The sequence below is a fragment of the Electrophorus electricus genome, chromosome 3, assembly GCF_013358815.1.
Source record: "Electrophorus electricus isolate fEleEle1 chromosome 3, fEleEle1.pri, whole genome shotgun sequence".
Taxonomy (NCBI): Eukaryota; Metazoa; Chordata; class Actinopteri; order Gymnotiformes; family Gymnotidae; genus Electrophorus; species Electrophorus electricus.
The window spans coordinates 3,725,100-3,739,921 of record NC_049537.1 but is presented as its reverse complement, the minus strand read 5'-3'; the positions used below and the strand labels follow the sequence as shown (position 1 = coordinate 3,739,921).

At 43.0% G+C, this 14,822-nt stretch overlaps 1 protein-coding gene across 5 annotated transcripts in view; it reads right to left on the bottom strand.

Moving 5' to 3' along the window:
- The window catches only part of tp63 (tumor protein p63), a 45,832-nt gene extending 32,358 nt beyond the window's left edge, over window positions 1-13,474 (bottom strand). For 3 of the 5 annotated variants that reach the window (XM_027007718.2, XM_027007720.2, XM_027007725.2), the window contains exons 1-3: window positions 13,234-13,474; window positions 4,431-4,568; window positions 4,112-4,241 (exon numbers count right to left, since the gene is read on the bottom strand). In XM_027007718.2, the coding sequence (XP_026863519.1) occupies window positions 4,112-4,241; window positions 4,431-4,568; window positions 13,234-13,286 (321 nt within the window). In that variant the 5' untranslated portion in view covers window positions 13,287-13,474. The remainder of the gene's footprint in view (window positions 1-4,111; window positions 4,242-4,430; window positions 4,569-13,233) is intronic. The other 2 variants (XM_027007719.2, XM_027007721.2) reach the window with 1 other exon arrangement.
- Window positions 13,475-14,822: the final 1,348 nt, after the last annotated feature.

Here is a 14,822-nt window from a genome sequence, read left to right as displayed (position 1 = left end):
CCCTCCTATACCTTTCTTTCTTGGAACACAAGATGTAAGGTTCTAAACACTGTTTACACTGTCTTCGGTTTTGGCATCTGTTCATTGTTGTACTGTTATGGTACATGTAACTTCATGTAACTTGCTTTTTTATCTGGCACTTATTGCCTGTTTTACTTACTGTTGTCTGGTCGCTGTCCTGCCTGATACTCTGTGTAATATTGTGTAACGTTAAGTGTTTACCCAACCATCTACTATCTACCATGCCGCAAACACAGTGAACAATCTTTTCATTATACCACATGCGCATTGTGTAAGTATAAGAAATTTCTTCATTGCAAAGGGAGACCGTACACCGTACACGGAGACCGTACACGCTGAACAGCAGTCAGGGACTCCTGGAAAAGATTCAGTTCTCTACCACTGTCTGATGCTGCTCCAGGCAAACTGGTGGAGCAGAGTCGATACTGATTGAGCAGTTGAAGTTGGAGCACTGGAGAGTGCACAAGAAAGCAGTTGGGATATAGCCCCAGGTGAATACTTGGCTGATCTGAGAACAGCTTCCTATACCAAATAGCAAAGCCTAAACCTCTAAAAGCCTACAGCTAAAAAAGGTCTGTGAACATTATAAGGTGCGTCTATGCTTCTCTTAGACAGACCGCCTAAGAAAAGATCACTTTCTGTGCAGAACATGGCTAAAACAGACAGTAATTGTGGAAGGGGTGGCAGAAGGTAAGGAACACACCTTCTTAATGCTCTATAATCACCTTGTGCTGAGTCAGGCACAGACTGAAAAGAGCAAAGAAAGAGAAGAGACACACTGGAGACTAAACAGCTCACTCAAAGCCAGCAAAAAGCAATCAGAGGTTCCAAGCTGAGCTGAAATCCTTTTGGCCCAGCTCAGCCAGACACACACCCAAAATGTGCATTTCAGTTTGGGAGATACATTCTCTCTTACAGGTCTGTCAGCACCTGATTTAGGGATTGCCCTTTCAGTGACTATAATTTAAAGAACATGAGCTTGGGCACCTATGTCTTTAACAAATGTTAAAAACACATTAAAACAGATACAAGGAAAAGGGAAAATTGCTGAAAAAAAGTACACTTCCTTATGAAAGAGACGAGATACATAGAGCCATCTAAACATCTTTCACAACTTAAGGAATGCTGAGGAAAGGGGGTGGGGGTGGCAGGGAAACATACAATGGAGTGAGCTGAGCTTTTCCTGTACTCCAGTCTGCAACCCGGAAATGTCCGTGTTTCGTTAGCCAGTCAAATCTCCAGCTTCCTCCAGGCCACAAGCCTGGCACACCCAGCTGACAGAAAGCACAGGCCTGTGACAGACACTCTCTGCAGCTGAGCTGCGCTGTTCTCCCCGGTTGCCATTTCCGTTCACATTCTTTAGGGTTACCTGAGTCTACACTACTGTCTCTTGCTGTCTGTGTGTGTGTGTGTGTGTGTGTGTGTGTGAGGTTTTTTTCTTTCTTCCTCCCCCCGTCAGTTTTCCGTCATCACGACAGTGGACTCAGGCTTGGGACCTACCCTGTGACAGGTGCTGCTTGGAATTGTTGCCCTGTGGCTAGTCAAAAGCACGCACCCTCCAAAGGAAAGAAAATGGAATTTCAGATTTAATCCAAAAACCCCTCCACAAGGCAAATACCGTTCCCTCAGGGTGCTAAAACAGTGCACATCATCTGATGACTCATCACGCCGGCACACCTATGGAAGGAGGTGCCAAGACAGCTGGACTTTTTTTTTTTGTTTAGTTTAGTTTTTTTTGGTGGGGGATGGGGGGATTGATCTGGTGAAGGGGGTCTTAGAGGGACAGGTGGCAACGCTCACCAGAGTCTTTTAAAGAACTCTCCTCTGGATTTTGTGAGTCTCCTTCACTAATGGCACTTTGCCTGGCGCGGGCTGCCGTGTTAGCGTGACTCTCTCTCTCCCCAAAGTGCCACACCTTACACGGAGGTGGGGGGGTGCAGGGTGCATGGCAAGGCGGGAGGACGGAGGTGGTTCTGTAAGTGTAGGAGGGGGCATTAATCACCAGTTTAAGAGAAAGGAGAGAACCCCCCCCCAGAAGAGCAGCCCGCCCAACACCCCCGGGGGTAGAGAATCACTGTGCTGCTCCGAGTGTCATACCTCCACCCCCTCTCCTATTTACTATCGGGCAGCAGCATTCCTGTGTTGGGAGGGGAGACTTCACCTCACCCCCTGTGTCTGGCTGCTCACGGCTTGAGTAGACTCTTATGCCACTCTGCCTACAGCTCACACACTTAAAAGTCAGACTTTCCATTTACTCTGCTGTTGTATACTTATAAAATGTAACTCTTATGTGCCTGTGGAATTCTCCTGAGGGAGAGTGTCTCACACCTGGTATTTATGGAAAAGAACAGCTGAAAGGGGTTACAAATGTTTTGCAGAGAAAAACATACCAAAAGCACTCGGAGGAGAAATCTTATCCATAATTGACAAACAACTGGTTGGGTAACACAAAATAACTGCGCATAACATAAAAATGGATGACTTACATCAAAGGAGAAAATGTCTGATTGACAGTATTGTAGCAGGTCTTCTCCATTTTCATAGTGCATTGATCCAGACTTGCCACCCAGATTGGACCGAGCTGCTCAGTTTTACAGATGTGAGGTTGCTCGGCTCTACAATATGCAGGCTAGTCTTTTATCTCAGCAAATTATCTGGAGCATCTCAACACAAATGTGACAAAAACATGGTGGGGGAAAAACATAAATAGGCTACACCGTCAGGACCTGGATCATGCTAGTTACAGCCAGCAACCGTTATTGGTCCACATGCAAACATTTCAAATCATCTTTGAATGAACCCAATCAGAAAAGTGGTTGCTAGGCAGCGGAGGCTTTCCTGACAAGGGGAACCCCACAACAAACGCCCCCAGATGTGCACATGGGTGATAACGGCTTTTACTGGAGTTTACCACTGAATTCCCCAGAAACCCAATTATGCACCTCGCTGGTCACACAAAACAAAACAGTTTCGCATGCTGCCTTCAAAGACAGATGATGGCAGGTCTCTGTTCAGTAACGTTTTCTATTCCATTAGCTGCAATCAACTTTAAAAACAGGGTAGGCTGTAAATTAATTTATGTTTTAAAATAATAGCAATACATTCCGAAAAGCAGACAGTAAATGTTTATACACACACACCTATACAAAAATATATATTTATAAAACATATCCTATACATCACTCCCATAATAGATATGAGAGGAACTGTTTTATTTTAGAAAAAGAAAGAAAAAGTGTTCTTGGCCTACATCTGCTTTACAAGTTCATGGGAATTTCTGGCTAAATTCTATATTAGAAAGTGAAAGGAACAGCATTCCTCTCCATTTCCTGTCATGGGTGCCTGAGTACCATTGCATTTTGAAACTTAAAAGTTAAAAAATGTACATTTAGGGGGTTAATGTCTGAGGAAAAGGTATACCTATAAATAATAATGTGAATAAAAGTAATAATAATAATAATAATAAATCTTTCCAACATTAAAGCTAAGCTCTTAATACTTTGACATAGGCTATGTTCATAGCAATACTGCAGATTAATCAAAAAGAATTGTAGGTGTGTTCGAAGTTGAGAAATATTTCACGTTACTATGTAGGACATCGTAATACTCACCAGCACTGATTTCTTCACTTGAGGCACTTTTTTTCAAGCCTCGTGAACAACACCCCTGCTGAATTTCCACCTTCAGTACAAATGCACACCTGCCAAATGTTCAAACAAACACCCAACCACTTCCTGTCTTGTGAAATGTTTAAAAATGCAATAGAGGTATGAATCCCGAGGACACGCTGCAAAGCACTGTGGGAACTCGTGATGCAATATGAGCGGGCACAGCCTCCAATGAGATCACAGGGTTTAACGACGCTGCCTTGGCAAGAAGTAAGGCACAGATCCTTCTGCTTCAACGATGCAGATAAACATATCCGCAAAATTTCTCTCATCATGTAAAGGCCAGAGCGGAAGGGTTTCTCTTTTAAAATGGGCTCGCCATGTCTGGACTGTCACTTGCTGCTCCAGAGTCTGGACTGGCGTGGCTGAGGCGGCGTGACTGAGTTTTGTTTGCGTGGCTTGCGCTGTTGTGCGACACTCACTGTGAGGTGTTCGTCCGACCCGTGCATGGTGATGCAGTCCATGCTGATCTGAATGGTGTTGGATGCAGAGCTGTCTGACGAGCCTTCGGAGAAGTTGAGTTCGATGGGCTGTACTGAATGGAACGCCGACCTGAGGTGAGGCAGAAGAAACAGCTGGGGAATTTTTGAGTGCACGGTACAAGTTTCATTCCTTTCACTGTGTCTCATTCCCCCCCACAATGACTGCCGTGCCCACCAATATGCGCCCCCCCCGCCCCCCCCACACGGCCGGGAGCAAACGGTTGTGCACGTGTTTTTTTGCGGCTGCGGAGGTACGCACTGGTCCAGCATCTCCAGCAGCTGGTTGAAGACATCCTGGCTGAGGATGTCTGTTCCCTGGGAGCTTGGGCTCTGGGACATGGAGGCCAGGAAGGATCCTTCAGCCCACGACAGACAAGCGGCTGGGTCCCTCAGTCTACTGAAAGAAAATTCACACACAAAACACAGCATGTGAAGAACCATGGTACAGGACAAAACAACTCTGGCTCATCTCTGTGTGGTTGAGAAGGCTTTGGAAAATACATGCAGAACCATAACAGAAATTCAGTGTCAAGGCCAGCATCAGTTCAGAGAACGCAAAGCATCTTTTAATCTCGAGTGACAAGGCTCACGGAGCCATGGCTTGTGTAGCCAGAACTGGAGCAGCCAGTGTAACGTCAATTCCAGGCTGGTGATTTATAACAAAGATGAAAGAAAAAAAACATACGGGGGGGTGGTGGAGTATAAGTGTAGGGCAACACTGCTGCTGAGCTTTACTGCTGTGTTTTAATGGCTTGTGGGAGGCACGACGTGTTCTATCAAAATGAAGACTACGATCTGATAAGAGCCAACCGGTCACAGCAGTCAACAACCACTGGGCTGGTGCAAACTCACGAGATGGTCTAGAAACTGTCTGAGGCGCAGTAATGGTGCTGATTTAAGGCACAGCGCTTTCTTCAAGCAGATATTCACCCAACTTCTAATGAGATAAGCCTAGATATCTTACTTACTAGAAGGCCTTTAATAACCAAGCCATCATAATTCTAAAGTATCAGCATCATCATCATCATTTACCTACATGAGGCAAAATTAGCTAACCATTCTCCCATAGCATTCTGATAGAGCTCCATAAACCCTTCATCACCAAACAAAGTTAAGGTGAGATCTTTAAAGACAAAAGAGAGAGTGAGTGTCAGTGCAGACATCCTGACCCCTGCGCTCTTGAAACGTTACACCAAGCGGCAGGCCAGCGACGGGCCAGCGTCTCGGCGTTCCTGCCGAGGAGCTGCGCGTGCTGGGGGCCCGGGAGGTGCGGAATTCCCCCCCGCCGTCTGGATGACAGCAGCAATTCAGGCACTGCTCTGATCTGCAGCACACCACCCCTGTGTCTGCAGCTGAACTGGGCTTGGCAGGGGGCAGAAGATTTGCGTAGGTGTGCGTGTGTGTGTGAAAGAGAGAGAGCGAGAGCGAGAGTCTGTGGCTGAGAATTGCAATGTCAAGTCATAATCTGAGGCTGGCACTTGGGTGTAGGGCTGGAATTTCCCTGCATCCTGTGTGGGAGTGATATTAATACGCTGAGCGACACACACATACCTAATGAATAACTTTGAAGCAGCATGTCAGCTTACCGCAGTCTAGGGATGAAACTCAACTACAGAGGGTTTAAGTCCAGAAATCCTGCAGTCCATTCCCTCCCACAAAGCTCCCGAAACAGATCAGAAATGCCATGCCCTCTTTTCAGCCGAAATAAGTGGAACTGATGACCACTAAACATTTTTGTATAATGTGGCTTTTCACTTAATTTAATGCCTCAGACTCATTTTCAGATAACGCAGATTTATAAAATAAGAAAGGGGGTGGGGGGTAGCTTCGTCTCAGCCCTGGGCCAAGTAAGTGTTCTACACTAGAGCATTGCCTCCTGTCAACTTTACTGCTGATCCTACAAGCACTAAAACAGAGATTTGACTGCCATTGCAACTGTCAAGAACAGCAGCATGGATGGCCCATCTGCTCTGCATTATCAAAACAATAATGAACGTACGATGACTCACACAGAGGACAAGGCATGGTTCTTTAGCAAGCTGTTTGCTGTTTCTGTTTTGTTTTCTAAGATAACATATACTGCAACTTCCTGAGCATCCCTTTAAACATACATAGAACATCCACTTCAAACAAGCCAACATCATAGAGGTAACAGCGGGACTACCCAAACCTTTACATATCTGCACGTGCATTGCAGTGGGGCATGTATACATAGCTGTCCTCTAACCCTTTCTGAAGGACAATGAAATTTCATTGGTCAAGAACATTTCATTCATGCAGGTAATTCAGAGTGATTTATTCATGCAAGGATAAAACCTAAAGGACACAAAAAATGGGAAATAAATATTTTTTATAAAGAAAAATAAATAGCTTCTGGCTGTTTGTTTGTTCCTGGATGTCAGACCACACTCAACCCAGCAGTGACACTGATGCGGGTAAAAATCCCAGACAACACTACTGTCCCTGAAAAACCTGTACCCACACCCATACAACTGCCATGTTAGAACGGTCTTCCAGTCAATCAACATCAATCAACAGCAATGGTCCTGTAACCAGAAACTATCCAGTGATGAACAGGGTAGAGTATGACTGATGAATTGTGAATGCCTACATAATGGGCTACAGTCAGTACAATTATACCCTCATAAAAATGGTGGTCAGTGAGCGTAGAAGCAAACTAGGTGCCAGACTGAACTGCCTTAGCTAAGGTTGCAGTGCTTTTCTGGCTCTGGTCAGTCACCTCATTATGGTCTGAACATATTTGAAATCATAATAGGCACATAAATGAATAATAACAAATCATAATATGCATAATATTTACATAAATGAATTAGATAGATAGATAGATAGATAGATAGATAGATAGATAGATAGATAGATAGATAGATAGATAGATAGATAGATAGATAGATAGATAGATAGATAGATAGATAGATAGATAGATAGATAGACGGACGGAAGGACGGACAGACAGACAGGTAGATATTTATTTATTTGTCTCCCCAAGCGCAACCCCTGCGGGTTGACGAAACAACTGTCGCGGCAGAACGCCAAGAATAGAGTTCTATATTACCATGGTGTGAACCTTGCACACACACACACGCACACACACACACACACACACACACACACACACACACACACACACACACACACACACACACACACACACACACACACAAACATTTCCAGACAATCCTTCTTATTGTACTTATTGCAGCAAAGAATCTTATAGCGTGTGCACGATCTGAACTTGTCAGGATATAGCAGCAACAAGAAATACATGTTCAATTCCTCCTTTTATGCTGTGCCAAAGAGGTGTGGCTCAAGCTTACAAAACTGAATTACCATTAATGCACACTGATTTTCAACCCATGTTAGTATAATATGCAGTCATGGCCGCATCTGAACGTCAGAACAGAATAAATATTAAAGGATAGTCCTAAAACCTGAATTACACCAGAATCAACACTAATATCTAAATGACGAAGACTGACAGGGCAGCTTTAGCAGCACAGTGAGATCCTCTTTTACTTAGAGTTTCCCAAGAGAAGCCCAACAGGAGTTGAGTGTTAAGTGTGGTCAGTCCCTGTTTAAGGTTGAGCCAAAGCAAAGGTATGGTGCTACTCGGCCAACCATGAGAAATAAAGCACTCCTAACGCTCACTGTTTGGTTAATAAACACTGTTTGGTTTAGTGGAGGCACAAATGCCAAACCCAGCCACATGCGTTTTGTACAGTAGGTTAGCTCGGTTACCTAGTTTTTACAGTAGACACGTTAGCTAGGTAACCACAAGTTTATTGGGATTTGCAACTAGCTCAGTTAGATAGCTAACTAACCTAAACTAGTTAATGGTCAGTTAAAATCCGGTAGCGAAGTTAACTAGTCAGTAGTTTTGGAGTGAATGTTGGTTGGTTATTCATTCATTCATTCATTCATTCATTCATTCATTCATTCATTCATTCATTCATGTATTCGTATATTTACTACGGTGACGTAGCTAGCTAGGTTAACTAGCAAGATTTCTAGCAAAAAAGAAAAAAAGCTAAGTACGCTTCTGTTCAAATCACTGAATTCAGTTAGCCAAGATTTTTCAATGTCTGTCCATGTTACTACATTCCCTAACCTGCGTATGTTCCATGTTCCGCTAAAATAGCTGCTCCGGGGAGCCGTTAGCTAGCGCGCTGTGTGTGTGGCGGATGTATAAATGTTTTATACATGTTTTGGACTTTTAATGCTATCTACCGTCACAACGAAAGCATGGCGAACAAAGTCAAACATTTAAGTGTCAAAACAGCACTGGTGCTACCTGGGTTAGTGGTTGCAGAAACACTAATGTGAAGCTAAGTAAGTACTTATGTAACCTAAAGCTATGTAGCTCAGTAAACTAGTAGATATTTGCATGGGTCTGTTGGCTATCAGATTAAGTTCCTCATTTACTGACTCAGGTTACTACCTGCTAAACGTACATAGAAAATGAACAAATTGTTGTTGTTATTATTATTATTATTATTATTATTATTATTATTATTATTATTGTTATTGTTATTGTTATTATTATTATGTGAGGGCAGTCCCTGACCATTTTTAACTAATGCACAGTGAACAGTGAACTAGCAACTTGCTAAACTTAAGGTCACATTCGATACGTTTCTTCATTGTACTGGAATATAGTATGTAGTAAAAATATGTAAATATAAGAAGTGTAGATACTTATTTGGTGCAACTGTTTGTTGGGAAAGCCAATAAATAATTTGGGTATTAAATCGAGATACTAACTTGAGTGATATCATTTAAGTTATTGTAGACAAAGATTTCTGTTTGCCTTTTAAAGTCTGTTTTTAAAAGCAATCTACTCCTAGGTTGTCACTTCATTGGCTCCCAGTAGCTGCATACATCAGATTTAAAACCTTGATGCTTGCCTACAAAGCCAAAAATGGAGCAGACCCTTCATACATGAGGTCAATGGTTAAAGCCCGATCCATACCTCAAGTACTTTGAACCTCAAGTACGGCTCGGCTTGAAATACCTTGCTTCAGGTCTCATGGACGACAAGCAACGAGACTATTTTCTGTCCTGGCTCCAAGATGGTGGAATGAACTCCCACTTGCTGTCTGGACAGCAGAGTCCCTTGCAGTCTTCAAATGCAGACTGAAGACCCATCTGTTTGCAGAATATTTAAAGGACAACTGACTCTGCTCCCATATTCACTGACTAAATTAGTACTTATTGTAGAGTATTGTTTATATTGTTTAACAAACTCTAGCACTTATTGTTATTGAACTTATCATTGTTTAAGATAGATCTTATGTATTTTGTACTTCTAGGTATCAGCATTAATCCTTGTATTTCAACAGTATTCTAGTTCATTGGTATCTTGGACTCTAACCTACTGTACTAGGATATATTCTATGAATAAATGACAAAGCACTTTTGTAAGTCGCTCTGGATAAGAGCGTCTGCTAAATGCCGTAAATGTAAAATGTTGTCACTCTTTTACATTAGTGAACAACCAAATCATAGTGTATAAACAGGTTTAAGCAACTTAAGCAGTGTTTATACTCAAGAAGGCTGGTGTTTCATTTATAGTGCACCGAAATTCTCCTGATTAGCCCTTCATTTGTACTCTGAATCAGCTCTGCCACTTACTATGGTTCCCTGTGCCACAAAATGAAATGATACTTATATGTCATAGGATGTAATGTCTATTAAATGGCATAGGCATTGGGTGTCTCTCACTTATATATAATTGAATTTAATATTGTCAACATTTCAGGGCAGTGAGAGCATGAAGATTATATAGGCCTGTAGCAGGTGCTGAGTAGCTACTCTCTCAGGTCACATATATTTAAGATTTGCTGTTGGAGATCTGAGAGCTTGACTGAACAGCCCTGTGTCATGATATCATCATCCTCAACCCTGGATGGAAAAGAGGGACCAATCAAAGGCGTGGGAGGATGCAAAGGTCCGACAGTAGGAGGAGGAGGAGGAGGAGAGAGGACAGAGCCCATCATATTATCCCCATAATGCGCTGGGAAATGGCCAGAAACGCAGTCCAGCTGACAAGGAGTGTCGGCCAAGAGCGACATCATGGTCCCACAAAAAGGTACAGAACCCACACACAGAAACATCCCAGCCTTCTTCATGCAATCCGTGTGTCAAAGCAGTGTGATTTACAAGTGCAGAAATGACAGACCTTTATGGTCAGGCTCACTATGGTCCACAGATAGCTGCTGCAGTTATAGTGTATGTCATGTATACACACCAAAAGCCAGTGTAAAAGCTGACAGCTGGATCAAATGGTTTTGATAAGACCTTATAATTCTATCAAAACAGGTGCAGCAGCTGTAACCTCCCAGTGATCTGACTGCAGCTGTCTGTGAGTGATAATGCATTAGCGTAAATGGCTGCTCCTGGGCAGTATGTTGTTCTTGCACTGTCACACATTAGGACAAACTACGGTTTCCAGTGAATTTGCCTCCTTTGGGACTGCCACCACAGTCGTCGTCTCAAATTACATCTCATCCTTGGCTTAGGCCATTACCTCCTCTTCTCTCCTCTCCGCACGAGAGAGATCAAAGTTTGGCTGAGAAATGTTTGAAGAGAGTCCTTCAATGCTCTTTAAAAACTTTCTGCTTCAGTTCTGTTTGAATTGGACTATCACTTAGAAAAAGGCTTTAAAACCTCCTTGGAGACAATAGTCATCTCCTCTATTTTTTCATTGTGGTTATTTTCTGCCTTGCTCTGCTGTGTGGTGGGTTTTATCTCTAGTGAGAGCTAGCGTGGGGCTGTGGGCGGCTGGGTGTCTGGTTTCTGAGGGAGTTATGTATTCTGCCTAAGGGGGAAGGTGCACCCTGTCCACTTAAATGCACACCGGGTCTCTCGCAGACGGGACGGGGTTAAAGGTCGCAGCTAAACAGGTCTGCCTATTGTTTCCTGACAGGTCGGGCACATCCAGCGATGAAAATGCAATCAAAACAAACAGAGCCTTGCTGATGGGGTGGGGGTATGGGGGGGGTGTTTGTGGAGGCCTTCTCCAGTGTCTTCATTAATCAAAAGGCAGCCGCTGTTCAAAGAGATCAACCCCCCCCCCCCCCCCCACACACACACCTTTTCCACTGTGCAGAACAGTGGCTTCAGGACAGACATGAAGGCGCAGACAAAGGGAGAGTAGCCTTCGAGGTTTCTCCTCACCGCTGTCGCGTGCTTTCATTGTAAAAGCGTCTGAATGATTTCAGGCGATTGCTGACGTTCACTGAGTCGGTCATGGTGCTTTACTCATAATATATGGTGTTCATCCATCAATGCAGGGTAAAGAAGCCCAACAGGGAAAGTGTAGCCTTTTTCTCAAAGCTAGAAGTCTTATATTTTTCATAGGAGCTAAAAAGCATGTTAACTATTTAATTAAAAAAGATTCCAAATAATTTCTGGTTACAAATATAAATAAAATAAGTAACAATAATTGATCATATTGCTAATAAGTATTAAAACAATCTAATATTATATATATATATATATATATATATATATATATATATATATATATATATATATATATATATATATATATTTTTTTTTTTTTTTTTTTTTCTCTGAGTTTGGGCTCAGAGAAGTTTACGTTTAACGTTTCATGTTAAATTCAGAAGGAAGCAATTTGCTATCTGCACTATATATCTAAAACATATTCAATTAAAAATTAATAATAAGACTATATTCAACGCACTCAATTACTAGGAACTAGACACATTTATTTGACAGGATATAAATCTAAAATAATTAGAAGGCAAAGCATGCCATTTAATGGCAGTGGTATGCTTTATTTTATTTTGAGGAAATTTGCTAAGACTCAGATCAGCTCGTGTGTCTGTTGTTTTCTCTGTTTTCAAGGAGGAGATAAGCCTAACGATGGCAATTGGACTAAATGCTAAAACACCAACTGCAGGTATATACACCTGTGAAAAGGGTCACATACTCTCAGTAGAGTAAACACACAGTGGAGAACGCACCTGTGTCAGTATCATGGGGCTCAGAACAGCGCATAGGAGTAAGTAGGCTCGCATTAAACGTTCATCAAACACTCATTTCTGGTTACAGAATTGCAGATCGTAACCTGTTGTTCACTGTTGGAAGTAGTTTTGTCTGGAATGTGAGAAAACTAACTCGGGCAGCAGCAATGTTTATTCCACTCACATTTTGCTTCATGCTAAAGTTTAAATTAATACTGATATAATTAAAAACTGTTAGCTATTTCAGTGGCTATGACATACAAAGTGTTGTTTCTATAAGGGTAAAAAGGGAATTGAAGCTAACGTTTGATTTCATTTTTTTTTTAAATTATCCTGAAAATAATTTACTCATGAACATTTTTAATGGTAAGATGCAGATATGACAGTGATACTTCAGGTCTCCTTCAGCTCTGGACATCACTGGCCAGTAGAACAGCTGTACCAGGAGGTCCGTTCAGCTCTGCAGCAAATTGTACCGTCCTGTTTGAATAGCAAGCAGCCCTGCATGTTCAGGGTTTCAAGTGTCTAGTCTGACTACCCTAAACCCTGGACACTCCCATACACTTGCATTGTTACCATAAGAACACGCGCCTATAAATATCAGAGCCTAGCAGCAGCTGGGCGTGTGGGAGAGGGGGGAGGGTACATACAACTGTTTTCATCTTCAGATGTGGCCCAACAGTCTCAGGTTAGATAATCATGCCTTCTGTATAACGCATGGAACAAAACTGGAAATGAACCTAGAACAGCAAGATATGGAGTTGCACAAGTTTTGGATGGATTGGTGAGGCAATCCAGTGCAGTTGTTTCCATAGCGCAAGTGAAGATACAAAAAAGGACCAAATATTAATAGCCCTGTGAGCAACGGCCTACAGGGGTTACCAGTCTGTCTTAGTTCTGCTACTGAACGAAATAGCTGCAAAAATAACCGTGTCTTCTGAGTCATCAGAATTCTCGAAACGTGCAAGCGTCGCTAAGCTCAATGACTCAGACCTAGCAGTCGGCCTCGAGCAGAAGTGACAGAGAAGTTGCAGAGAAACACAGGTCTTGTCTTACCGTTGAAAGGTGTGCTCTGGGTAGAACTGGACAGCAGCATAGGGCGATGTCATACTGCCAGAGTGTGGTCTTCTCCAGGGACTTTAAAACTATCAGCCAATGGCACAGGCACATCTAACAAGGCGAAGGAAGAGGTCAGATCTACTGTAAATATTAGAAACGAATAAAAAGACGAGAAAACATTAACAATAAAAGGTAACTTCAGACAGATTAAAGTGCAGGTAGATCAAGTGCACAGGAGTGACTCAAGTGTGGAGGATGTTTTGATTTTGGGTTATTCTTTCTACGTACCACAAGCGGAGGGGCGGCGTCAATTTCAGCATGCTGACCAATCCCTGACAACAACTGGACAGGGTATCGTACTCGCTCAGTTGCTAGGATATTAAGCAACAACCGTCACCCCCCCCACACCTCCCCCCAACCCAAATGTCCCCCACCCACTCCATTCCTGGACCGTGTCCCTAGTGATGGCTCTCAAAGTACTGTACTGAAAAGCTCATTCCAGTACCCATTTGCTGCCTGAAATTTCTTTCCGCAGACCCCAGAGCTGTCAGCCAAGTATTTACAGTTGCATCACTCTAGTTCCTAAAGCACCATCCTGAACTGGCAAGGTGGGAAAAAATCATGTCAAATGGTCTTCAGTGCCTAAGATGCTTTCCTGATCTGTCAGTAGGGCTAAATTCCAGTGCTAAAAGCTTAGCTTCATTCACCTGCCTCTTTCCTTTCGTCGCTGACATACACTTCCGCCTATAGTACTCATCAGGCACACGACCTTGCACTTCCCAATGAACAAGTATATTGTGCTGAGTTTTCCAAATTTAAAGGTTCCCTACTTTGTCTTTATGTGCCACTTTCTTCTTTCTATGTTGCATAGATCTTCTGGAGGGACAACATGGAAAGATACTTCTACATTAGCACGATGTTTTTCAATAGCCTCTAATAAAAGGGCCATATAGAAATTAAGCTCTAAACCCATATATATGAACACAGACATAAACTCAGTATGCCTCTCTGTCTCTGACCCTCTCTGATGCTGTCTTGCTTTACTGTCCAGTGGTGGCGGAAAATGTAGATGCGTTTTGCATTTTTTGTGGAAGGAACAGCGGATGAATCAGAGGGCTAAATTAAAGAACTAGGTCGCAGGGGTGAAAAGATAATAAATAGATGCTGAGTATCCAGGCAACATGAGCCATCATGCAGGACGGTTGTACCTTTCAGAAGCAGACAGTCACTCTAGCGCCCTCTCCCCTCAATGGCCACACCACCCACAATGCACCTGGAGGTCTTGATGATGTCAGCATAGTATACCAACGCAGTGAGCTCAGACTGCAGACCGGCTGTCTTTTTAATAGCCTATTCAGAGGGAAAGTGACGTGGAAAAAAATCCCCCCACGAGGAACCAACCAGCAGTGGCCACCAACCATCCACTTTGCCTCAGCTTGACCCCCTCTTGCCAAGGCAGCGGAGAGCTATTTTAGTGCGAAGCCCTCTCACCCTCCCACCATCGTCCACACCCAGGCAGATAGATGGCCCTACTAACATCTGCAAATTGTGTGTCCTCATGCTGGAAATGCCATTCCTGAATGCAG